The sequence below is a fragment of the Mangifera indica genome, chromosome 14 (assembly GCF_011075055.1).
Source record: "Mangifera indica cultivar Alphonso chromosome 14, CATAS_Mindica_2.1, whole genome shotgun sequence".
NCBI classification, from domain to species: domain Eukaryota; kingdom Viridiplantae; phylum Streptophyta; class Magnoliopsida; order Sapindales; family Anacardiaceae; genus Mangifera; species Mangifera indica.
The window spans coordinates 1,260,462-1,284,791 of NC_058150.1; the positions used below are offsets into that span (position 1 = coordinate 1,260,462).

General features: G+C 33.8%; 5 protein-coding genes across 6 annotated transcripts; 1 reads left to right on the forward strand and 4 right to left on the reverse strand.

The window, feature by feature from the left end:
- Positions 1–2: 2 nt before the first annotated feature.
- Positions 3–2,076, reverse strand: LOC123196448 (GDSL esterase/lipase At5g03980-like). The gene is made up of 5 exons (XM_044610489.1): positions 1,478–2,076; positions 1,185–1,400; positions 949–1,097; positions 440–713; positions 3–341 (listed from the first exon to the last, which is right to left on the reverse strand). Exons 1-5 carry the CDS (start codon positions 1,746–1,748, stop codon positions 121–123), a joined length of 1,131 nt encoding a protein of 376 aa, XP_044466424.1. The 5' UTR covers positions 1,749–2,076; the 3' UTR covers positions 3–120.
- Positions 2,077–2,435: 359 nt separating this feature from the next.
- Positions 2,436–5,353, reverse strand: LOC123196447 (acetylajmalan esterase-like). Its single transcript, XM_044610488.1, has 5 exons — positions 5,056–5,353; positions 3,951–4,169; positions 3,708–3,859; positions 3,348–3,621; positions 2,436–2,758 (listed from the first exon to the last, which is right to left on the reverse strand). The coding sequence occupies exons 1-5, from the start codon at positions 5,327–5,329 to the stop codon at positions 2,541–2,543; spliced, it is 1,137 nt and encodes a 378-aa protein (XP_044466423.1). The 5' UTR covers positions 5,330–5,353; the 3' UTR covers positions 2,436–2,540.
- Positions 5,354–6,651: 1,298 nt separating this feature from the next.
- Positions 6,652–13,032, forward strand: LOC123196443 (CRM-domain containing factor CFM3, chloroplastic/mitochondrial). 2 transcript variants are annotated; one of them, XM_044610482.1, is made up of 10 exons: positions 6,652–7,647; positions 8,276–8,744; positions 8,823–8,953; positions 9,371–9,715; positions 10,537–10,693; positions 10,773–11,065; positions 11,166–11,225; positions 12,022–12,105; positions 12,444–12,621; positions 12,720–13,032. In XM_044610482.1, the coding sequence occupies exons 1-9, from the start codon at positions 6,769–6,771 to the stop codon at positions 12,561–12,563; spliced, it is 2,538 nt and encodes an 845-aa protein (XP_044466417.1). In that variant the 5' UTR covers positions 6,652–6,768; the 3' UTR covers positions 12,564–12,621; positions 12,720–13,032. The 2 variants fall into 2 exon arrangements, with proteins under 2 accessions (XP_044466417.1, XP_044466418.1); XM_044610483.1 differs by lacking the exon at positions 12,720–13,032 and having other exon boundaries at positions 12,022–12,162; positions 12,444–12,577.
- Positions 13,033–13,955: 923 nt separating this feature from the next.
- LOC123196446 (cleavage stimulating factor 64) lies at positions 13,956–17,846 on the reverse strand. The gene is made up of 7 exons (XM_044610487.1): positions 17,587–17,846; positions 17,388–17,465; positions 16,042–16,080; positions 15,381–15,962; positions 15,203–15,295; positions 14,619–14,798; positions 13,956–14,522 (listed from the first exon to the last, which is right to left on the reverse strand). The coding sequence occupies exons 1-7, from the start codon at positions 17,677–17,679 to the stop codon at positions 14,397–14,399; spliced, it is 1,191 nt and encodes a 396-aa protein (XP_044466422.1). The 5' UTR covers positions 17,680–17,846; the 3' UTR covers positions 13,956–14,396.
- A 546-nt stretch (positions 17,847–18,392) lies between these two features.
- On the reverse strand, positions 18,393–20,946 carry LOC123196449 (NAC domain-containing protein 87). Its single transcript, XM_044610490.1, has 3 exons — positions 20,604–20,946; positions 19,981–20,246; positions 18,393–19,273 (listed from the first exon to the last, which is right to left on the reverse strand). Exons 1-3 carry the CDS (start codon positions 20,755–20,757, stop codon positions 18,761–18,763), a joined length of 933 nt encoding a protein of 310 aa, XP_044466425.1. The 5' UTR covers positions 20,758–20,946; the 3' UTR covers positions 18,393–18,760.
- Positions 20,947–24,330: the final 3,384 nt, after the last annotated feature.

The window sequence follows — 24,330 nt, forward strand, 5'->3', positions numbered from 1 at the left end:
TGTTTGTACTCTTTCAATGCAGCTTTTTGATATATCAAAAGAAAAGTAATGAGCATCATAAGTTACAACAGATTTACTGGCTTAGATGTGAAAAATAGATAGATCATTCTCTTGAAGTGTTCAAGGATAACTACACTGAAACTTCGGGAGGATGTCTTGGATGATCCAAGATGCCATGAAGCCATTGGCCTTGTGGGTCGAATGGATGCCATCCCAGCTAATGCGTTCAAGGGGATTTGCACAGACTGGCACGCCTGGAGTTCCACAAATCCTTGAAGCACTGAAATCATACTCTCCACCGAGCCCGCAGCAGGCTTTTTGCGCCGTTGCGGCATCAAAACCTGTTTATGTACATACACAAACAATAAAGGAACTTCACTAACTTCAGGATAATTCTCCTGAAGTTCTGATTTCAAGATACAAGACACGAAAAACTCACCGAGAGAATGAACATTTTGAAGAATCCACATGTATGCACTGAAATAATCTCCATATACTATGACCACATCAGGGTATTCCATCTTTAATTCCTCAAGGGTTTGCTGAAGATGCTGATTGTGATAAATTGCCAAGTTATTCAACTCCTTCAGGCAGTGAAGCTCATCATAAGCTGCAGAATCAGTGGTCTGGAAGAGTGTCAAATAGCTCGGAAAACATCCTATTGGAAAGTTTCCCGGAACAACAATTCTTCTAGCACCATAGCCAATGACTCTCTGCATCCAAAACCCAGAATTAACAGAGAAATTCAACTCTAATAATTGGGAAGTAACTAATTAAGAATAAGGATGTTATAATTCTAGACAAATCCTACATAGACAGCATAAAAGATGTTGGGTATGGACATCTCAACCTGTGAGTTCTTAAACTGTCAGGACACTGTGAACGTGTGTTCATAATGAACAATACGTTGGTAGGGCTATTAGACCAGGTTGTCATAAAAATACTTACTGTAGCAGCTTCCTTGATGGCTTGGACAACATCGGGCACCAAAAGCGTAACCTCCTCAAGAGATTTACCTCTAAAAAGTGCATAATTATAGTCATTTCCTCCGATCTCCCCAACCATGAAGAGAGTATTGTTGAGTTTGTTCAAACAGTCTATCAAAGAGTCAAACATACAAGTAAAATACGTAATTTTGAGTCTATTTCTAATAAGAACTGCTTTGTTGAGTATGAGGCACTGACCTGTTGTGTTGCAAACTGATCCGTTGAAATAAGTGAACATCCAGTCAAGTTGTTTATCAAGAGAACTGTTAGTTACTGGGGATGAAATGCTTTTCTCTGCTAAAGTGTGTGCAGGTAAAGCAGTAGCCCCTGCAACAGCGAAATTCATTCCACTATCCAGACTGCGTGGATTCGGATTCAAGTAGGCTTCAAGAAAGGGAAGAGCAGCTGATATTGCTGCAAAAGTTTGCAAAGAATGCTATTTTAAACAGAAGCCAAACTAACAAAGAAGAAGAAAATGGATTATTTCTTACTGAAAAAGTCGATTATGAGTAACCCGTCTGAGCATCTACCAGTTGCATTCATGAAGAAGTATTGTCCATAGGGACGGCGAGCACACACAACTTGAGGGTTCTCTCGAACGAGATTGCCCGTGTCTGATATCGAGTCTCCAAGCTGATAAATTGTTTTGATCCCACATTTCTCAAGAAGATTCTCATTGCATGAAGCTGGAGAAACAAGAAGAAAGACAGCACCGAGCAAAAGAACAAAAGAGAAAAGCAAGTTGTTGATGGTAGCAGCCATTAAAGCTCAAAACAAACAAGAATTATATGGTTCGAATATGACTCCACCATTTCAACCAAAACGGCTGTTCAAACTCTTTGTTTAACATGAGAAAATATATACATTGATCGTCAACTTCAACAGGAAGCAGCCCATCAGCTAAATAAATTATCCACCGAATATATGCCATCCCAGTGATGATTTCTATTAATAGCAACTGCAAATTTCATGCCATTAATTATCACGAGTAGTGCATGATGCTTTCGGGTTCAAGCAGGCAACAAAAAATAAAAGGGAAACCGGCTGATTGTGCTGCGGACGATCAGCTAGTGGCATCAAATTAACCCACAACTCTTAAGACGATCATGTGCACTGCATGAAGGAGGACGAACAGCAAGAAAGAGATCATCAATAAGAGGTGGTAGAATCCGATGCTCAAATATGCGAACTACAATATTAACTGTTTGTTATATATATAGTATGATTACAAACATGCTTAAGGGGTGGATTCCATCAAAGCTCGGATTAACGTAGGGCTCAAGTAAACCTAGTTTGAGTTTGAATCAATTGAGTTATTGGAAATTGGTGGATAACTTCTTCTCCTTTGGGACGGTTTCTTTGGCGAACTCATCACCAACTAACTATTCTAAATTTGAACCAAACTTGAGGTGCCTCTTGTGCAGGTTTGGCTTGTCACTGTCACAAAACTGATCGATCAAGAACAAATATTTTATTAATCAGAGAGTTTCTTTGAATGCTCATGTTCAAGAACTACACTGAAACTTTGGAGTCACTTTGTTTGAGTGCTAGTTTTCAAGAACTACATTGAAGTTTTGGCAGGATATCGCGGATGAGCCAAGAGGCAATGTGTTCATAGGCCTTGTGGGTAAAATGAATTCCATCCCAGCTGATGCGTTCAAAGGGGTTTGCACAGACTGGTACGCCAGGACTTCCACACAACTTTCTGACATTGAAATCATACTCACCACCAATGCCGCAGCAAGCTTTTTGCACCTTTGTCGCATCAAAACCTGTTTCATTTACATATAAACAATAAAGCGACGTTAGAAATGCATGCTGCTTCTGCATATAATATCAGCGTAGGATAAGATTAATAAGGTATTGTCCATATGAAGAAGGTCTTTGTGATCCAAGAAACTCCTATATCTATGTATGATGTGCATAGTATATATTGATATTTACTCGATTTGCACGTAACAGGTCAATTGAAGTGATAAGGTATTGTCTATATGGTTTTGCCTGAGAGTATATATGGTATGCATAATATAAGTTGATGTTATCACAATCTGCATTAACAAGGTATTGTTTGTTTTGAATTTTATTGGCCTCACGGTTTTGATGGAAATAAAAATAATGAGTCTGTAATGACTCAAAACCCTCAAATTCTATGAGATTTTCAGCATCTACACAAGCTCCCTCAGACAAGAGGTTTGAGAAGAGTATCTGGTAGGTCACTTCAAGTTTTTGCCTTTAAAGGATGCTGCTGAGGGAGAATGAGACACTAGGTTTATATTGATTCAAGACTCTTAAATCCTTTCCTATCTAGTTTTTCGGTATCTATTTTTTTCTTTTTTATGAGGCAAGATGCAAAAGACTCACCAAGCGAATGAGCATTTTGCAGAATCCACATGTATGCACTGTAAAAATCGCCATAGACGATAGCCACATTAGGGTGTTCTCTTCTTAATTCTTCAAGGGCTTCCTGAAGAAGCTGATTATGATAAGATGCCAAGTTATTATACTCCTTGAGGCAATGAAACTCGTCATATGCAGCAGAATCATTGGCCTTAAATGCTGTCAAATACATCGGCGAGCATCCGATTGGAGAATGCCCAGGAACAACAATTCTTCTACCACCATAACCAACAACCCTCTGCAAGCAAACCCAACAATTAACTCAGAAATTTAACTTTAATAATTGATAAGCAAATAATATATTAGAAAAAAAAAAACACTCACTCTAACAGCTTCCTTGGTGGCCTGCACAATGTCTCTCACCAAAGCCTTCGCCTCCTCAAGATCTTTGCCTCCCAATAACAAGGCATAGGTATAGTCATTGCCTCCAATCTCCCCAGCCACGAAGAGGGTATTGTTTAATCTCCTCATACAGTCTATCAAAGATTCAAACATTCATATATGCATTTAAAAATTTAAACTTTCTTCAAAGTTTTTGTAAAATTTGCTTGGAATCTATGAACTGACCTGTATAGTTGCTGCATGCTGTTGTATTGAAATAGGAGAACATCCAGTCGAGTTGTTTATCCAGAGAACTGTTGGTTACTGGGGATGGAATATTTCTTTCTGCTAGAATGCTCGCAGGCAAAGCTGTAGCCCCAGAAACGGCGAAGTTCAATCCGTTAAAGCGAGTCTTGGGATTCGGATTCAAGTAGGCTTCAAGAAAAGGGACACCCGCTGATATTGCTGCAAAGATGAAACAGTCATAGTTGTATTTTTAATGTTGTAGCACAGAAGCTATAAACGAAAATATAGATGAAATACAGTAACTTTATAGCACTAAGAAGGCGTGCACTCAATCAATTCGATTTATCAACTCATAACCGAATAAATAATATATATTAAATTTAATTAAACAAATTTTCGTAACATTTACTAATAGTTAAAATTAGGATTAGATTTGAGTCAAACTGAGTTTGAATTTGACTCGATTTACATATAGTTGAACTCAAACTCGATTCGGTTTATATATAACTGAGCTCGAATTCAAACTCGAATATGTAAAAGTGAAGCTCAAACTCAGTTTGAATTTAGTTTAGCTCGTTTTTTGTTATTAAAACGACGTTATTTTAATACATATCGGTCAAAATGATGTCGTTTTATATTAAAACTTTTAATTGAAAATTTTAACGAATAGTTCAAGCTCGAGCACAATCGAGCTCGTATAGGATTAATTCGTTTTGAATTTATTTAAACCAAATTTAAGTTTAAGTTCGAATAGATTTGATTCAAATGTAACCCTAATTAAAATAGTTGAAGATTAAAAGAAAATGAGTTTTACCACTCTAGAAAGAAGAAAGAAGAAGGAAGAGAAGTTTTATAAAAGACAAAATTAGAATTAGAGTTTGAAATGAAAAAAAAAAAGTGATATATAAAATTAATTTTTAACCCATTAAACAATAAAAAAAAATTTGAATTTCTTTTTATATTCTCGGAAACCTCCCATAATTTTTCGTTAGGAGCCTTTCAGGGTTCTGAAAAGGCAGAAACGCATCATGGGGTAAGTTTTCGTGCTTTAACACAGAAGAGTCGAGTCTGGCTGAGACAGAAGATTAAGAGAATGGATTCTTACTCATGAAGTCGATGATTAGGAGCCCGTTTGAGCATCTACCAGTTGCCTTCTTGAAATAATATTGTCCATAGGGAAGACGATCGCAGCCAGCTTGAGGGTTCTCGCGAATGAGATTGCCTGTGTCAGCTGTTGAATCTCCAAGTTGATAAATCGTCTTGATCCCGCATGTCTCAAGAAGCTTTTCATTGCATGAAACAGCAGGAACAAAAAGAAAGAGAGCACCCAGCGCAAGAACAGATGAAAAAATCACGTTCTTGACGACGGTGGCAGCCATTGCAACTGCTCAAGACGAACCAGAAATGTCGCTAAATTTATAGGCATCGACTATTTTAAGCGAATCAACAAGAATCCATTGTCAAACTCTTACAGGGTTCATAAAGTAATTCGATATTCTTAAAGTTAGTCTTTAAACTTACCATTTTCATATTTTCCATGTTCAGATTCCCATAATTAACGCCCCTTTGTATTTTTAGCAAATTAAAATATTGACCAACAGAAAACGACTAAAATGCACTACGGGCAAAGATTACCTAATAAATGAATAGATTAATGGAAAGAGAAAAAAATGCAATATAGGCAAAAATTACATAATATTAAATGGATTTCCATAAAAGTAGATTCTTCCTTATTTTTGTTAGGCTAAATCACATTTTTCCACCCAAAGTTTGCCCATTGATCCATTTTTTACGTTTAGATGATATAAATAATATTTCTTTTACCTAAACTAAAACTTTGCTAACTTGAAGTATAATGATACACTGTTCATAAATTTAAATTAATATGATATCTATAATTATTTTACTTTTCTAAATTACTATATCATCTTTAATTAACAAATTAAAAAATAAATATTATATTTATTTAAAAACCCTCTTTTTTTTTTCTAACCGTCACTTCTTTATCAACAAAAAGTGGTGATACAAAGTTACACGAGTCTTTTGCAATAAAGTGAATCCAAGCATCTAAAGGGTCCTTAGGACAACAATGAACACAATAGGGGACCTTAAAAACTACATGGGTTCTTTGTATAAAGTAAAAATATAGGGGCCACAGTACACAAAATAAAACTACAAGGGTCTTTATGTAAAACCATAGGGTTTCTATGAAATAAGTAAAACTATAGGGGGTTTTTAAAAGGATAATTAATAAAAAATCCCCTTGGAAAAATGTGTCTACAAAATTTACCAACACTAAATTTACTCAATTTAAAAAAAAAAAAAAACTGTTTTGAGTCAGAATAAGCATCTCAAAAATGTGTCGCACATGTCAACGTTTTACCGTTAATCTCAAGGCTTCTTTGAATTTTTGTGTAAAAAAATAATAAGAATAATAATAATTAATCTTCACCTTTTATTTCTTAGGATTAGAATACATTAATAATTGAATTTTAGAGAATATAATAATATTTTATATTGATTAATTAATTAATTAATCTATTAATGTGGTAATATTTTATTTTATAATAAAAAATTACTAAGGCTGTCTTATAAGCCAGATAAACGATCGTGGGCCAATATATGGGGATATGGGCCATTGTAAAGGCCCATTTGAAAATATCCTAATAACAGCAATTGCAAATATCTTATCTTCTTTTCATTTCACCTCGTCGCCACCAGCCAACTGAAACTGTCTTCTTCTGCTTCTATATCTTTCAATATTCATACGATGAACCATCGTCAACAGCAACGTTAAGCTCCACTTGAACCCCCAAAAATGGCCTTTACGACATGCAAATTAACTGAATTGCAATTTCGAAATTCACTCATACAATCCTTCCCACTCACCTCGCGCCCACAGTCTCAGTCGCTCAGCCTCCTCTTCTCGTCCACTAAAACGACATCGTATCACCTACTCAAACCCTTTTCTTCCCTACGTACCAACCAAAATCCTAACAAACCCGACCACTTCTTTCCTGAACCTCGGTCCCCCTCCTCCGCCGCTCCTTGGCTCAACAAATGGCCCTCCTCAAGCCCTCCAATCGATAAACCCCCCGAGAAGGTTTCCCAGTCCAATGGAGACGATCGATTTGATGATAAAAGACAGAGAGAATCGGAATCTCAAACTCGCTACTTGAATAATACGGACAAAGGCCACAATGCGATCGAGCGTATCGTTTTGCGGTTACGGAACTTAGGGTTAGGTCCGGATGATGAAGATGAAAACGAAGACGAAGAAGAGGAAGGTTTTGATTCCATGCCGGTGACGGGAGAGGAGAAGTTGGAAGATTTGTTGAAGCGGGAATGGGCCCGGCCCAATACGATGTTTTTGGATGAAAATAACGAGGGAGATGGTGAGTCCCTGTTGCCGTGGGAGAGGGAGGAGAAGGAGAGAGGGGAAAGGAAGGCGGTGGGATTGAGGAGGACGGTGATAAAGGCGCCGACCCTGGCGGAGCTGACGATTGAGGACGAGGAGTTGAGACGGTTGAGGAGGATAGGAATGCATTTAAGGGAGAGGATTAATGTGCCAAAAGCTGGAATAACACAGGCGGTTCTTGAGAAGATTCATGATAAGTGGAGAAAGAACGAGTTGGTTAGGCTCAAGTTTCATGAATTTCTTGCTACTGATATGAAAACTGCTCATAAAGTTGTTGAGGTTAGTTTTATTGCTAAAAGCTTTCTTGGTTCTTCAATTTTTATGATTTTTGCAAGAAACTAATATCTGCTCTAAATTGTTAGGAAACTTGTAACACAAGTTCTTGCATTGCTTACAAAAGGAATTGACTTTGTTATGCTATTGCCCCATTGTATATGTGATTTCTTTAACCAGGAATAATGTTTTACTTGGCAAATAAATAGTGTTCTGGGAAGCACGAAAACTGTAGCAGTGTTCTGACACCTTTGCTTAATTCTTTGAGACTAAGTATTGGAACATACTGCTCCTTGATGATATTTTTAGATGACAAAATTGTTATTGGCGTAGTTATTATATTCTGTCTGTAGTGTTACTTAATGACACAATTTTTTGTTCATTTTTCTATCTGAATCAATTGAACAGATGGATAGATGAGAAAGAGAGAGGGAGAGAGGACCATGTATATACACCGTGGGATCTTGGTTGTAAATTATCATTTTAGTTCAATGTAATGAATCCAATGGTGCATACATATGTTTCTGAAAAAATGACATCTTGACTAGAGATTTATTATATATATATAAGTTTTTGTTATTACATTTTTGTGAAATAATGCAAATATTAACTGAGTGCTTGTAGTGATTTCCAGCGACGAACTGCTGGATTAGTTATATGGAGGTCAGGAAGTGTCATGGTGGTGTATCGAGGAAGTAACTATGGAGGGCCTTCTTTGAAATCTCAACCTGTTGAAAGAGAAGGAGATGCTCTTTTTGTCCCAGATGTATCTTCTGCTGATACAGCAGCTATGAGAAGTGTCAGTGGTGCAACTTCAATTTCAGAAAAGAGTGAGCCAGTTGTCAGGATTGCAGACCAGAATAAGACCATGACAGAAGAGGAAGCTGAATTTAACATTTTACTGGATAGTTTAGGTCCCCGTTTTGAGGAGTGGTGGGGTACAGGAATCCTCCCAGTTGATGCTGATTTACTTCCACAAACAATTCCTGGCTATAAAACACCTTTCAGGGTTCTTCCCACTGGAATGCGATCTCGACTAACCAATGCAGAAATGACTAATTTACGGAAACTTGCTAGAAAAATTCCTAGTCATTTTGCCCTTGGTACTATTCACCTCAAATACTTTACTATTACAGTTTATATATCCATCATTAGCATTGATCCTGAACTTTTGCATTTAGGGAGGAATAGAAATCATCAGGGGTTGGCAGCTGCTATAATTAAGCTCTGGGAGAAAAGCCTTGTTGCAAAAATTGCTGTAAAAAGAGGTATTCAGAATACAAATAACAAAATAATGGCTGAGGAGCTGAAGGTGTGTTCTATTTTTATTTTCCTCTGTTCAATTCATCAGTAAATTCAGATGCTTGAACTGAAAATTACTAGTATTGCAGAAAGTGCAAAACCACTTTCATTTTCCACACTAAGTGATTGGTGCCTAATATTTAACAATTATTATTATGAAAATTATTGTATTGCTGTCAAGTGTGATCCCTATATATCACACACACGGTAAATTTTCCAGCTTTAAGCATTTCTAGTATGCATTCTCTAGATTGAGCTGGTTCAGTATATGTGTTTGATATAATGAATTTTTTCAGCATTAGCTGTCAACATATCCTTATTTTCAAAAAAAATTTCCTTCAGCTACATGTGATATGAGACAGAAGAATATTCTATCCTTGCAAGGCAACAATTAAAGCATAATGGTTTTAAACTTCTAACTTTGCAGAGTTTAACTGGAGGCACCTTGCTTCTCAGAAACAAGTATTATATTGTCATATTCCGTGGAAAAGATTTTCTCCCAACAAGTGTAGCTGCTACATTGGCGGAAAGAGAGGAAGTTGCAAAGCAGATCCAAGATGTTGAAGAGCAAATTCGGAATAAAGTGTTGGATGTAACTGCATCAGGTGAAAATGAAGTACCAGCACCTGCAGGATCTTTGGCTGAGTTTTATGAGGCTCAATCTCGGTGGGGAAGAGATATATCCACTGAAGAACGGGAGAGGATGTTGGAAGAAGCGGCCAAAGCTAAGCATGCTAGGCTCGTCAAATGGATTGAACATAAATTAGCTGTTGTGAGTACAATGTTATTCTCCTTGATAATTTTATGCTTTGAGCTGTATTTCTGAAGATCTGTAGGTCTTTTTAGATGAACTAAAAACCAAGTGCCTGATCTTGTAGGGAAAGGCTTAGTAATAATCAATAATAGGCTCTACATACACCTCAAATTGACAAAATTTAATTAAATGGATTTGTCACATCAGTCACATACATGGACTATTACAAATGAACAATCGTAGTTTGGTTAACAGATGGTAGAATTTAAATGCAAGACCTCTTGATCATTGACTTGATAACCATTGATCTCAAATGCTTAAGTGGATAAGAAAGGCTAAACAACCATGATGGAGGAGAGAGACAGAGAAGAGAGGCAAGAGAGAATAAGAGTTAAGGGAAGAACATATTTTCAGTCATCAAAATCAGAATGCAACATTAAACATAAACCTGTCTTTAGCCTCAATGTCAGGATTAATGTTATGTTCTAGGTCTACACATCTCATACTTTGGTTTCTTTAGTTGAACAAATTTGCATGGACTATATGGAGATTGCAGTTTTTAACTAGGTTTTAATATTTTCCTTCTATGTAGTGCCAATGGCCATGCCACTTTGAGATGAAATTAACAGTTGTGTCAATTTAATTATTTTGCAGATTCATTTAATTTATGTAAGATTTGGCTTTTAACAATGTATATGGGTCCGGGATAGCCTGTGGTAGTTGTCAACTGAGAAGTCTTTAAGATATGCCATTAATGTACAAATTATAGCTTTTTTTCCTTTTTAAGTGTTCCATCTTTTTTATATGTAACTTAGTTGACTTTTTGAATGCATGAACAGGCCCAAGCCAAAAAGCTGAAAGCAGAGAAATTGTTAGCTAAAATAGAGGCCTCCATGGTTCCTTCTGGTCCTGATTATGACCAGGAAACAATCACTGAAGAGGAACGGATTTTGTTTCGTAGAATTGGTTTAAGAATGAAAGCATATTTGCCTCTTGGTAGGTGATTCTCAGCATTTTGATTGAAAAAGTAAACCTAGGCTTAACTCTGATGGCTTTGTGTATGATAATTGATCAGGCATTCGAGGTGTTTTTGATGGTGTCATCGAGAATATGCATTTACATTGGAAGTACAGAGAACTTGTCAAATTGATTTCCAAACAGAAGACCCTTGCATTTGTTGAAGATACTGCAAGGTTATTGGAATATGAAAGTGGTGGAATACTGGTGGCAATAGAAAAAGTTCCAAAAGGATTTGTCCTAATTTATTATCGTGGGAAGAATTATAGACGGCCCATTAGTTTGAGGCCAAGAAACCTGCTGACGAAGGCAAAAGCGTTAAAGCGTTCTGTGGCCATGCAGCGGCACGAGGTTTATATCTTATATTTTCCGCATTTTCTGTTATGTAACATGGTTACTTCTGTGTGATTTTGATTCTCTATGTCACACCAATCTTATATGAACTGTGCAGGCTCTTAGTCAGCATATATCCGAGCTGGAGAGCACCATAGAGCAAATGAAGAAAGAAATTGTCAGTAGTGTTTTTCCTACTTGCCTATCTGCTTGAAACCATACTTACCATGTTCTTGTGGACCAAGTTAAACCTGAGCTTAATAAAAAATTTCTTGCATGGAACACACTGTAGATCTTACTCTAGCTCAAAACACTGAGAAGGAACGATTGCCACAGAAAACTTGCCTTGTAGTTCATTGATCCTTTGCACTGGTGTGAACTATGGCATCGGTTTTGAAGTGCCACTGATCATACTTGACCTTGTTATGGTGTCAACTGACATTATTAGATGAAATTTCTACTTTTACCTTTGAGAGTCTCTGTTCAAACCAGATTAATTTTGCTTGCAAGATATTTATCACTGCATAGTTAATATTTGTCTTAAAAGGTGTAGGTTGTTCCATATTGCCATCTTTGCAGCCATTTCTTCTAGAGTTAAGTGGTTACCTGGCATGTAAAGCTAACTTGCACGAAAATGAAACACAAACTATTTTTATAATTTTAGTCTCTCAGGTTATTGTAATTAGGGTTTTACATTATTTCTAACTGTTGTCTTTGGCTAGTGAAAGAGGCTGGGATATATACATATACACACATTGAAACAGGAGGAACCCTTCCACATTTAACCATATAATTAATAGATATTGCTGTTATATGCTTGGTGAAAAGAAAAATGTTAATAGATGTTTGATAATTAGTTCCATGTTGACTTATCTTTTCACTATCATCATTCTCAGCATTTTTACCAATTACAAATTAAGACAGATGATGACTTTTTGTTGACAGTTTGGGCTATGTTCCTTGATGATTTTCAGGGTGTTTCCCTAGATGTACAGGATGGAAATGCTGGGAGCTCAGAGGCTCATGACCAATTTAATCAGGTTTCGGAATTAAGTGAAGTGAGTTAAACTGATTTACTCTGCTAATAGACGATCATCTTAATTATGGCTGCAAAGGTTACCACACTGATTGTTTCTCTATATTGACTGCTTTTTCCTTTTACAACCAAACTTTATACATATAATCCCAAATTAGTCTGTTCCCAATTCAACTTTTATCTTCGACCTTTGAAAGAGGAAGAATTCCGACCTATATGTGAACATGAATCATCTCATTCAGCTCTTGGGTGTGGTGCTTTTAAGTTCACGCCAAATATCCTATACATTGTTTACACTGAAGAAAATTATATCTCCCTGCCCTGCTCTGAGGAATAATATATTTTCCTTCTTTCTCACAGAGTGAAGATGAAGTTACAGTCATGGAGTCTGATGACAATTTTGATTCTGAAGAAGACTTAGATTTTGAAGCTGATGAAGACTCTGAAATCGATCAGTATCCTCGTAGCAAAAACAGCTGACAATTTCATCCTGAACTTAATGACTGGGTAATTTTTTGTCTCTCTATATCCAATTCAGGTAATCAAAATTTTCCTATTTAATTATCATTTTGGTTGAAAAAGTGAGTAGATTTCTGGTCTCAATCCTTATCTTTTTTTTCTCTTCTCCTTAACCAGGTTAAATGATGGTAAATTTTTGAATAACTTGCATCACATTCTTCTGATGATCATACTTGTTTCTCTGCTGTCTCGAGTATCAATGGAGCTGAAGATTCATTACCATTGCATTGCGGACTTGTAACTCGAGAATTGAGTACTCCAAGTGAGCTAATTTGTCAGCCTCTCAGATGAAATAGGGCTGCGTTAGTTTTCATTACCATTTTGGCCATTTGTTGGGATGTTTAAGTATGTGTAAACAAGTTATCATCATGTAAGGGGCCAAATTGATAGTTTAAGTTTTTAAACCAATCTAGTGGTTATATTTTTGTAATAATGGGTGTACTTGATATATCTCAACAAGCGGATGGGCTTAAACAAGAGGTAAGACATGGATTGATAGGAAAATTTGCAAGATAATCGACATATATAACTGAAAACTATATATATCTATTTTAAATATATAAATAAAAAAATATTTGAAATATATTATTATATAAATATATAATTTTGAATTAAGTATAAAGTAAAATTTAGTTATATGATATGGTATATATAACTTGTTGAGGGTGCATTAGTATAATAGTATTATATTTCTATTTTTTATTAATTTATTTATAAAAGTTAATTTGTTTTAACGTGATTAAATAATGGTAAAAACACTGGTATGTATTAATGTGATGGAATCAGGAAATGATAAAAATATTATAATAAAATTAAGGATCTAAATTTTTTACCGTGACGCTCTCAAATAAACTACGTTATTAATAAAATCAAAAATTTTGCTTTGTTTAGTGTAATATTTAAAGATTTCATACTTACCATGAAAAAGGGATAATGAGGGAGATTTGATTTAAGGTAATCTTTTATTATTTTGATAATTTATTATTTTATAAGATAAATAATATAAAAAATGATATAATTATTAAATATTAAAAAATTATTGAGATATAAATATTTAAAAATATATATTAACAATAAAATAACAATTTGATAAATAATTTAATTAATTAATTAATTTTATAATTTAATAACATGTAAAATATTTTAATATATTATTAAAATAAAAAATATTTTACAAAATGCATATAACAAATTTTTTTTACTAATTACAAAATTAATTTAAATGAATAACCTTTAAAAACTATTTAAATAAAATAATATTTTAATATTTTTTATTTTTATCAACCAAACACAATAACCATTTATAGATTCTAAATTTTATCAAATATAACAATATTTCATAATCAAATAACATATCTCAATGGTTATTTTTTTATTTTTGATAATAAATGGTTACCTAAACAAATGTACAATCCATAGATTTCTTGTAAACATAAATATAATTTAGAGAACCCAGAGACAGAGCAATCCGTATGTATCCAACTGTGAACTCAAATATCTACCTATAGTCAACTTCACTGAGCAACCGATTAATATTTCATAACTAAATAAATTGGTTGCAGCTTAAGAAAAAGATCATATATGAAGGAGATTACAAAAAAATATCATCTAGAAAAATCAGGGTATGATGCAGAATTGACAGAAATACAAAGCAGAGTGTCGAGGCAAGATTTTTCCAGGACATGATCTCCAATCAACTTCACACGATCATTTCTGGCAGCCATCCGCAACGAAAATGCAAAATGTTAAGTTTGAAAGGTCCTACTCTTTCCGAATGAATCCATTGCCTTAATCTCATTGGCGTAGAATCTGCTGTAGCTGAAGCACTTGATTTCTCTGCTCTGGAGGCAGGAGATTAATCTGTTCTGGTGTCAAGCTCATGACCTGCTGAAGTAGTGCCTTCTCCATCTCAGGACTCAACTACACATTGGCCAGGACAAAAATCAAAATGCTGATTGTAGATACTAGACGCATCAATAGCAGTAGACATTAAATTTTTAAGATAAGATAAGATACCGATGCAGGTCGAGGAGGTTGATTGCCTGGGCCCATCTGACCTGGAACAACTGATGGTGGTCCTTGAAGTTGTGTCATTGCTGAATTGTCCGAGGGACCAGACATCCAAGGTCCTCTATCTACTTGCATAGAATTTCCAACCGGATTTCCAAATTCTGTCCCCATATGTGAACCTCCAGCCTGTTACATTAAGTAAACTAGATGTCACAACAGTCATCTGAGAGTCATGAATTAAATTAAATCGAAAGACTTATGAAATCTAGACGTCATAACAGTCAACAAAGGTAGTAAAAGAAAGATTATTGTTTGCATAGAAAACAAAGGATAAAAATATAGAGGATTGTTATCCATAGCAAAATTACAATCCTACATTTCTGATTTTAGCTATTAATAAATTGCTAAAAGAACAAGAGAGTATGTTTCATAAAGAGATGAAACAAGGGCCATAATTATACCCAAAAATGTAAAATTAAAAGAACAATGTATTGTAACTATAGTGAATATTTATCCACTGTAAAAAAGTCAGTTAGAAACACATGGAGAACCAATCAATTGACATAGAACGCCTAATAGAACATGCATACCTGATACAATGATTGCGGTGGGGGTTGACTTGGAAGTGGTGGCTGTCCCTGCTGGAATGAAGGCCCCATGCTTGATGGAGGTTTGGTACTTGACTGGATAGTTAGAGAAAAAAAAGCCATTCCAAATCAGTTCACAAGTGATACACCTGAAATAACTATTAACAAATATTCAACTTACATGATACATAGATTGTGAGGGATGATTTTGAGCACCAGGGTGTTGGAAACCAACATTGGGCCCCATTTGGGGGGCATACTGATGATGGAAAGATGGCACTGAAGATGGTCTCGGTTGGGGTGGTAATGGTGGTTGCAATGGAAGATGAGGATGTCCTGTTGACTGTAATTGTTGTGGCAATTGGCTAGAGGAAGTAGACATTTGGGGTTGATGAAGTGATGGTGGCTGTGAAGCAGAATGATGAGGAAGTGGAGGCATGCTTGAGACTTGAGAGGATTGTGGAAGAGACATTGGCGCAACTGCAGGATTCAAATGTCCCTTAGGCTGCTGTGGCATCTGTGGGGTATGTGAATGCATTGGCTGAGACTGAAGGTTTACAGCAGGAATAGAAGTAGATGACATAGGAATAGCAGGTTGGTTCTGGTGTTGCTTTCTTATAAAAGTTTGGGTCTGAGATGCACTTGTTAGGTCTGGCAAACCAACTTGACCAGGCAAAGAGTGTGTAGCCTGGATGTTTGACTGCTGAAATGGCTGTGCTGATTGCTGAGAATGCTGCACTGGTGGCGGCTGGATGCTTGGAACCTAAACACAATGAAATTTACTAAACACATGCACTGATGTAAACTGATGGAGAAGAAATTTAATAAAGACCAAAGCATACCACTTGAGGAGGCTTTACCATGCCCAACATAATTTGTGCCTGGTTAAACAGCAAAAATCACAGAAATTTTAGTCAGCAATCAACCAGGTTATCAATTAAAAACAACCAAGTCAATATTTTAACCAACCCCTTAAAAAAATAAGTAATATTAAAACCAACAAAACAATCAGTAATCTGATTTAAATATTTTCATTGTTTCAACCAAAAAAATAAAAAATAGAGCATCACTAACAACTAATTAGAATGGTAACAAATATCATCCACAATCTGAAAAACAAGCTACAGGCACTGCATGTTGCAACTGCAATGGCAAAAAGATGAGCCATGGCAGTATCTCCTTACATCATTTCCAGTATCCCATGGTTACCTGATTACCAGGCCTAAATTTTCATCCAAAAATTCGCATCACTTTCTCACAACAAAAGTTTCATCAGATATGTAAGAAACCCTGACCTAGAAAATATGTACAAATATGCAACCACCAGATTTGTTCTTTTCTTTTTAAAAATGCAATTATTTATAGCAAGCAGTCAGCAACTCTCCATCAGTGAAAATGAGTGGGCAAAAAACACAACTTCAGCGACAAGAACAGTTAAGCAAACACAAAACCTCATAGACCCTCTGCCCTTCTTCCCATTAAGTGACATCAGGAAAATTGTTTTTTTCTTTAATTAGACATTGCTAATATATTTACAAGCTATTGCTTGGTAAAACTAAAAAGAATTATCTTCTAACTCCAGATTGATTCAGTGCATTCCTTCAAAGTTGCTGTATTTGGGAATGAAAAGAATCCAATCAAACAACAACAATGGAACCTCCATTACATGAAGGCCAGTGTAAGCACACACATATAAACCAAATTCGACCAACCTAACCACCACTTTTGCAAGAATGAGCACCTTCAAAACCAGAGTGAATCTAAAGTGTATAACAGTCTGGAAGCACTTTCTAAGTTAAAAACTAAAAAAAAATGCTATCATACAACCAGATGAACATGGGTGAAGAAAACTGGTGTAACATAGTAAATCTCAATCTCATACAATAGTCCTGATACAAGACTTAATTTTATTTTATTTGTTTCTCTTCCTTTTAACACAATTTGCCTCTCTATGAAAGCATATTAATGTCTCTACTGCAGCCTCTCGCATGGTCTAAATATTTTAGGAAATAAAGAAGCTTAAATAATCAAAATAAAACTAAAAACACAAACCAAACCCTAATTAGGCAATATTACTTCACTAAGGAAATACTTCACTTAACAATCAATGATAGTAAAAAGAACAAAATTATGTAGCGTTTAAAGCGCAATATGCAAGTAATTTAAAGAAGGAAAATAAAATTGAAACCTGAAAAAGGGCTTTGGTCAAGAGAGGGTTTTGAATTAGGATCTGCCTCGCTTGTTGCTGGTTCTGTTCTATCAGAGTCTACATTCACCAAACGCATAACAAAAAAAAAAAAACATAATCAGCGCTTTTAGACGTTAATATTGAGGTGCTGTTTGGAGGAAAAGAAACTGTGTAAAAGAGAGAGAGTATTGGATTGTGCCTTCATTTGAGACATAATCTCGTAGAGCTGGCTCTTTGACATCCCGGCAAAGTTCGCCGGTAAGCCGTCGCCGGCGACTTGCTTTCCCGCCATTGTCCAAGACTGAAAAAGAGATTGAAAGGAAGACAGCGGTCTGGTTGATCGGGAGTTGGAGAACTTAATCGAGACTCTGTTATTATGTGTTTACAAATGGGTGATCTCGGATCGTCTAATCGGGGTCGGGTTCTCCCTGCCCCAACCTAATTTAGGCTTTTCGGGGCCTGGATTGGGCCAGCTCCAGCTTACGCTCTAGTAAGCCCGACCTATTGATCGCCAGTATAATAAATAAATTACACCATCATATTTGGTCTCCAAACAAAATGAATATAAATAATATTATCGGTATTGCATCATCATATAATTAAATAATTTTAAATTAAAAATAAAATATATATAATAAATCATTCAATCATATTACCAATATAGATGCACTATATTGTAAAAACACACTTTCTCAAAATATTTATTTTAGTGAAAAATTTGTTTGGGTTTAAGTAATGCAAGTTTATCATAGAGTATATTATGCATGGAAAAAATATATTATGATCCAGAATGGAAGAGGAAGAATTCATCTAAGAAAATGTGTACAAAATGCTCTGAAAATATTATAAGATCAAACTTTTTATTGATTAAACTCATAAAAATTGAATCAAAGATGTCTAATGTTACGTGCACTTATAAAATTGAAATTGCGGTGCCATAAATGCAATATGGATATATTGTTGATGTTACATAAACAAATTGAGAGACGTGAATGCAATTCATCCTTGAAATAAAAAACTGAGATACCCAACAAGGTTTTTCGTTTGTTGAGATCTTCATTAACAATGAGCATGAACATATATATAATTAACAATAAACCAAACATATCTTGAACAGTTGATCAAACATAATTAAACAGCTAGGTATAAAAATAACAAAGAAATTATACACAGCTAGTTTTGAGTAACTAATTAGATATTATAATATAACATTATATGATTGAGTGATTTTGAATTAATGATAAAATAATACTCAATCACATAACAAAATATCGTATGAATATTCAGCCCGAATGATGCTGAATTACTGTAATCCCTGAAGAAGATTGACCAGGGAAGACAACATGTTAGTTCAATTCGTAGCCCTCTCGTTTTCACCAAATGGAGTCCAGATTAAACGGTTGCTCCGGCTGCTGAGAATTATCTAATACCTTAGAAGAGGAAGAAGCTTGAAAATTCGAACTTAAATTATCACATTCAAACCTAGAAATCCCTTGTGGCAGAGGCTGATTTTTATAAGTATTCCTCACTTGCAATGCCTTCAAAAGCAAGGAATTCATGGCAAAGTTGGGGCTCGGGAAGCTCGAAGGCCACGCCCCCAGTGATGGAAGAGTTGCGGCGGCCTCCCTTGCCGCAGCCCAATTCATGTTCATGTTTAAATTACTGTCAGGGCTGTAACTTTGTGTTGGGATATTGTTATTGAAGCCGCTCGATAGATTTTCCATGGTGTTAAGATTTGGTAGCTGATCAATGTCTCCAAACTCGTTTGCCATCGAGTTTGTGTCACATGGAGAGCCCAGAGATGGCTGTGAGGATCGTGCTTGCTGGGGTTTCTTCACAGCTGATGAATTACTCTTTTGGAAGACCCTACAAACTACCCATTCCTCCTGTGAGAATGAACATGAAAAATTCAATATAGACTAATCAAATAACTTCTATCAACTATAATTAAGGTGTCATGTTAACATATATACATAAAACACACTTATTTCATGTTTAGTTAGTTTACCATATATCTATTGTATGAATCTTTTGTAACAAGAAACCCTACTTGACAAATGATTAAAATTATGTATACAAACTTATCTATCCAAATTGAGATAAGTTTGTATATATATAGTGTTACTCTTGATGGAATTCCATCATTAAACTAGTAAACCCTTATAGAGAGATTAGTCCAACAACCCACCATTAAAGTCTTCTATTTCAATACAAATATATCATAATACGTAAATATATATACTCAAACTTATTTATGGGATGTGAAGTTGAATCTGAATCTTTTGGCTCTATACTTATGATATCACATTTAAACCAATTGTTCCACTCATGATAGATGAATACATTATCTTGCTCCAAAAAGAGTAAAAAATTAATTATAATTAATTTATAAAATGTTATGTAGAATTTTGATGGATAAGATTGTTAACTTTTAGAGAACAATTGAGAGAAATTTTTATTTGATAATTCAAGATATATAGATTGTTTCTCTCTATAAGTGTTGAAAGGTGACATGAATTCTCAAAATTTTCTTGCAAAAAAGTTTAAAAGCATTAGTATGTAATTTATTATAGTAAAATATTGATAAATATACCTTAGCAGATTTGAAAGGATGCTTGTTTTCTAGCCTGTATTCATGCATAACCCAGTTGCTTTTCTGGCCCTTGGGAGCTCGACCCTTGTAAAAAACTAGGGTTTTCTTCATCCCAACAAGAACGCCTTCCCGAAATATCTCTTTGTCTTTCCCTGTGGTTTTCCAGTAGCCAGCTTCAGTGGCTCGATTTGTTCGAAGCCCAGTCGGGTATTTTCGGTCTCTCATGTTGAAGAAATACCATTCTTTCTCCCCTAATGAAGCCTTGCCTGCAGCATTATTTACAAATATATTCTCATTCAGTCACTGTAACTGGCCACCAAACAACAGCAAATGGGCACTCTTTGGCTCTTCATTTTGCTAATTAAATCAGAATAATAAAGAACTATTTGCTAATTTGTAGCACTGCAGATGATCACAAAAAATAAGAAAAAAAACAATATTCAATAGAATGATACTGTTACTAAGAAGAATCATGACGATAAAATTCCACAGATTAAGAAGAATAAAGATGTAAAACATCAGAAATCAGTAGGTTAAAGGACATAATCAATCATATATATACAGTAAAAAGCAAAAATTCTGAGGAAGAACGTAGATTTTTGAACTATAATAGCCATAGCTACCTGGAAGGTCCCAAGGTTCACATTTGTTGAGATCAACATCTACAATTGCTTTCGAGGTGAAACTAAAATCAGAAACTTTTCTGGTTAGATAATAAGAAATGAGCTCTTCATCGGTTGGATGGAATCTGAACCCAGGAGGGAGATTTTCCTCCATTTTTTTTTTTCAGCAAATTGAACTGAGAATTCTGGGAGAAGAAAAGCAACCAGAACCCCAGTACAAGGATCTAAAATATAATAAGCTTTTGCAAAATCAACAAGCTAAGGTGGATGAGGTATTAATGGTGGTGTACTTTCTGTTCTACAACTCAAATCAACCTTGAAGAAGAAGCCGCAGCCATGCGTATACGTTTTTTCCTTTTTCTAATCCTGATAAGTGATAATTACAGCTAACACTTTGACAAAGATGGTGCATTGAAAGTATTGATTTTCTCTGTTGTTTAACTTACCAAAATGCCACTACTGTGCAATATCTGAATTTTCCATATGCCAAATTTTCTTCAGAACTGTAGAATACAATAACACTAAATTCATTTAGTTTTGAATACATAAATAAATATTTATATAATATCTTATCATATAATTAAATAATTTTAAATTAAAAATAAAATAATATTTAATCACATAATAATACATCATTCAGACATATAATTAGATCTTCAAAATTAGATATACATAATATTATTCATATACAATATTACTAAAAAAACTAGTCACTTTAATATAGTGATAACTTAAATTTAACTTTGATGAGATAAAAAAGTTTTAAATTACTTCAAGTTCAATTAATCATATGATAATAAATTATTTTTAATATATAAATTAGTATTTATTAATAATACATATAGTCTTTTGTAGAATGATACACGCAAAGAACATACATGTCTAATATATAAAATCTCTTTGTATAAAAGTATTTTATTAGATACAATAGATGGAATTGTCTTACTAAAGACTTTTTTTTAAAGTTTCTTATAGACTATTTTACGAAGAGTGAGTTGCAAAATTTTGGAGTTTATCCTTGTTTTCAAGCTTTGCTTAGTTAATTACCTTTGTTGAGATGAAAAAGTCTTAAGTCGGCAATATTTATATTTGAATAATACTATATGCATCCAGTTTTAATTATTTTATATTTACGTGTTTTTATGTGATTATATGTTATTTTAATTTTTATTTTGAATTACATAATTATATTATAGTATAACATCTATTTATAAAATTAAATATTTAAAATTGGGTATATATATTTTTATTTTTTTGGTTTTGGTACATATAAGTCTTTCCAGAGATTTGATCGAATATTTTACCAAAAATTGAAACGTATTAATTCTTCAATGATCTATTCCAACCACCTTCACCCATTTCTACCCACCAAACCCTAAATAGTCCAATGGGAACATATTCTTAATTAACAGCATTTTCCTTCAATAAATTATTGGCACTTGGCTACTCTTTCGTCAATAATCTCTTTGTCTATTCTTTGCATGTATGAAAGAGTAGTATTATTCGAAATTTAAACAAAGTGTGCTCTCACAATGGTTTCTTGTAAGTATAGTCCATTTTGTTAACATGAGCATTTATTGCAAACGATAGTTAATATAGAATAAAGATATACTAATCCTTTTAGTGTTTGATTTGACAGTTTATAGCTAAGATTTGTTATTAAAATTCATCTTCCAGAAGCAAAGCCTAGAGGAATTATTTTATTAGCAAAATTAGGTTTATTGGTTTTACTAAATATTTAAATAATATATTTTAATTTAAAATTATTTAACATCATAATAATATATATTATCTAAATATTTAATTAAATACTTAATATTGAATATAAATAATTTTCTCCCTTATTGCGTACACAATAAAAATGAATATTTTATTACCTAGAAGAGTATTTGATACAACATATGTAAATTTAAATATATACCATGGTTTTGATTTTAAAATGTATGGAAAAGTCATTATCGATATCTATTAAGCAATGATATTTTTAATTCAAAATTATTCAATTATATAATAACGATACCTAATTTGGTATTTATTTTAAAGACATGTGATTTTATTATTATTTATCAATACTATAAGATTAAATTTGACCATTTTTTTATACCAATGAAAATTGTAAATTTTACCTTTTTTGTTTCCTTGCTTAAAAACAATAGATCTAATTTGATTTGATTTAATTTAAATGAGTTGATTTCAAACTTGAGTTTCAAGTTAACGTCTCGATTTGAGATCAGTTTATTTATGTATTAAATATTATCATTAATTTATTTAATGATATTTTTCACTCATTCAACAATGTTGTGCACTAACTAAAATGAATTCGAACTTGAACTAAACGCTAAAATTCAACTTGAACTCGAATCGGCTCAAACTCAATTTGGTTTGAATTAAATCGAATCCATCCCTACTTGTTGATATAAACAGTCAACAACAAAATTACAGGTCTCATCTTACTGTATTAAAATGAATTTAAGCTAGAAACGTCCGAAAGTAGCTATTTGATCTTAATTTCATGGCTGCTGATGTTTTATATATTGACAGATTTGTTTAAGTGATAATCATAAAATAATTAGGATGGATGGAGAAAGATTACTAAGAGTGGTTAAAATGGTCACCAACCCACACGACTGTATCTTTTGTAAGCAAATCAGGTGGAACTTTGTCCTAAACCACTTTGCCTGTTCAAACCTTCCATCTCTTTCAATCCTAACAAGAACTGCAATCTGTCTCTGCTCTATCTTATCTTCTCCTTCTCCTTCACTACACTGCCTAGGGTTTCTAGAAACTTATCATTTAGTCTTTATATTTCCTTAACAACTATTTTATTTTTATTTATATTAATTATCTCCTAATATTTCTACACTTGGAGATTCCAGAAACCCATCTTTATTTTTCATTCAGAAACGGGTAGTGAGGAAATTTATATTAATGAAAGTATACAAAACTATTGAGGAATTCAATGTCAAAATACGAAAAAACACAAAAAATAAATAGACTATTAATTTTTAACACTCAATCTTATGGTAACATATATCATCGGTATCTTAATTAATACTTATTATAAATGTAAGTCTAAATCTTTCTTTAAATCTCTAGATTCAATGCACTATAATTTGTTGTATTTACCTTCACTTGTGTAATTACTTAATAGTCCCTGAGTTTCATTCCATACTAAAAAGGTTAATAACGTAACATTAAAATTAAATAAGAATCAAACTCAAATCTAAAAGAGTCATCGAGATTAACAACTGAGACTCAAACTTAGTTTAAAAATAAATTTTCTTTGGATTTGATTTGAGTTTACTCAAATTCTAATCATTTATAAAAACGAGTTCAATCTCTAACTCAAATTCAAATTCGAACTCAAATATAATCTTACCCTACTTAAAAGTGTATGAGATAAACACATGAAATATTGGTAGAAGAGATCTTAAAACTTAATGGAACATGAAACCCAAAATAACGTGGGCTATAATTTTATAAGCCCATCTATACAGGGACCATGGGCCACAGTCAAGCATGGTAAAAGCACAAGGCATGGCAGTGATTAAAATTAACTATATTTAATTACTTTTTTATCTTTCATATATACTCAAATAAAAAACAATATTATAATAAATAAATACAATAATATTATATATACAATTTTTGTAAATAAAATAAAATATTATTATATGATAAAATATTATTTTATTTTTAATTTTTAACTGTTCAATCACATAATAAT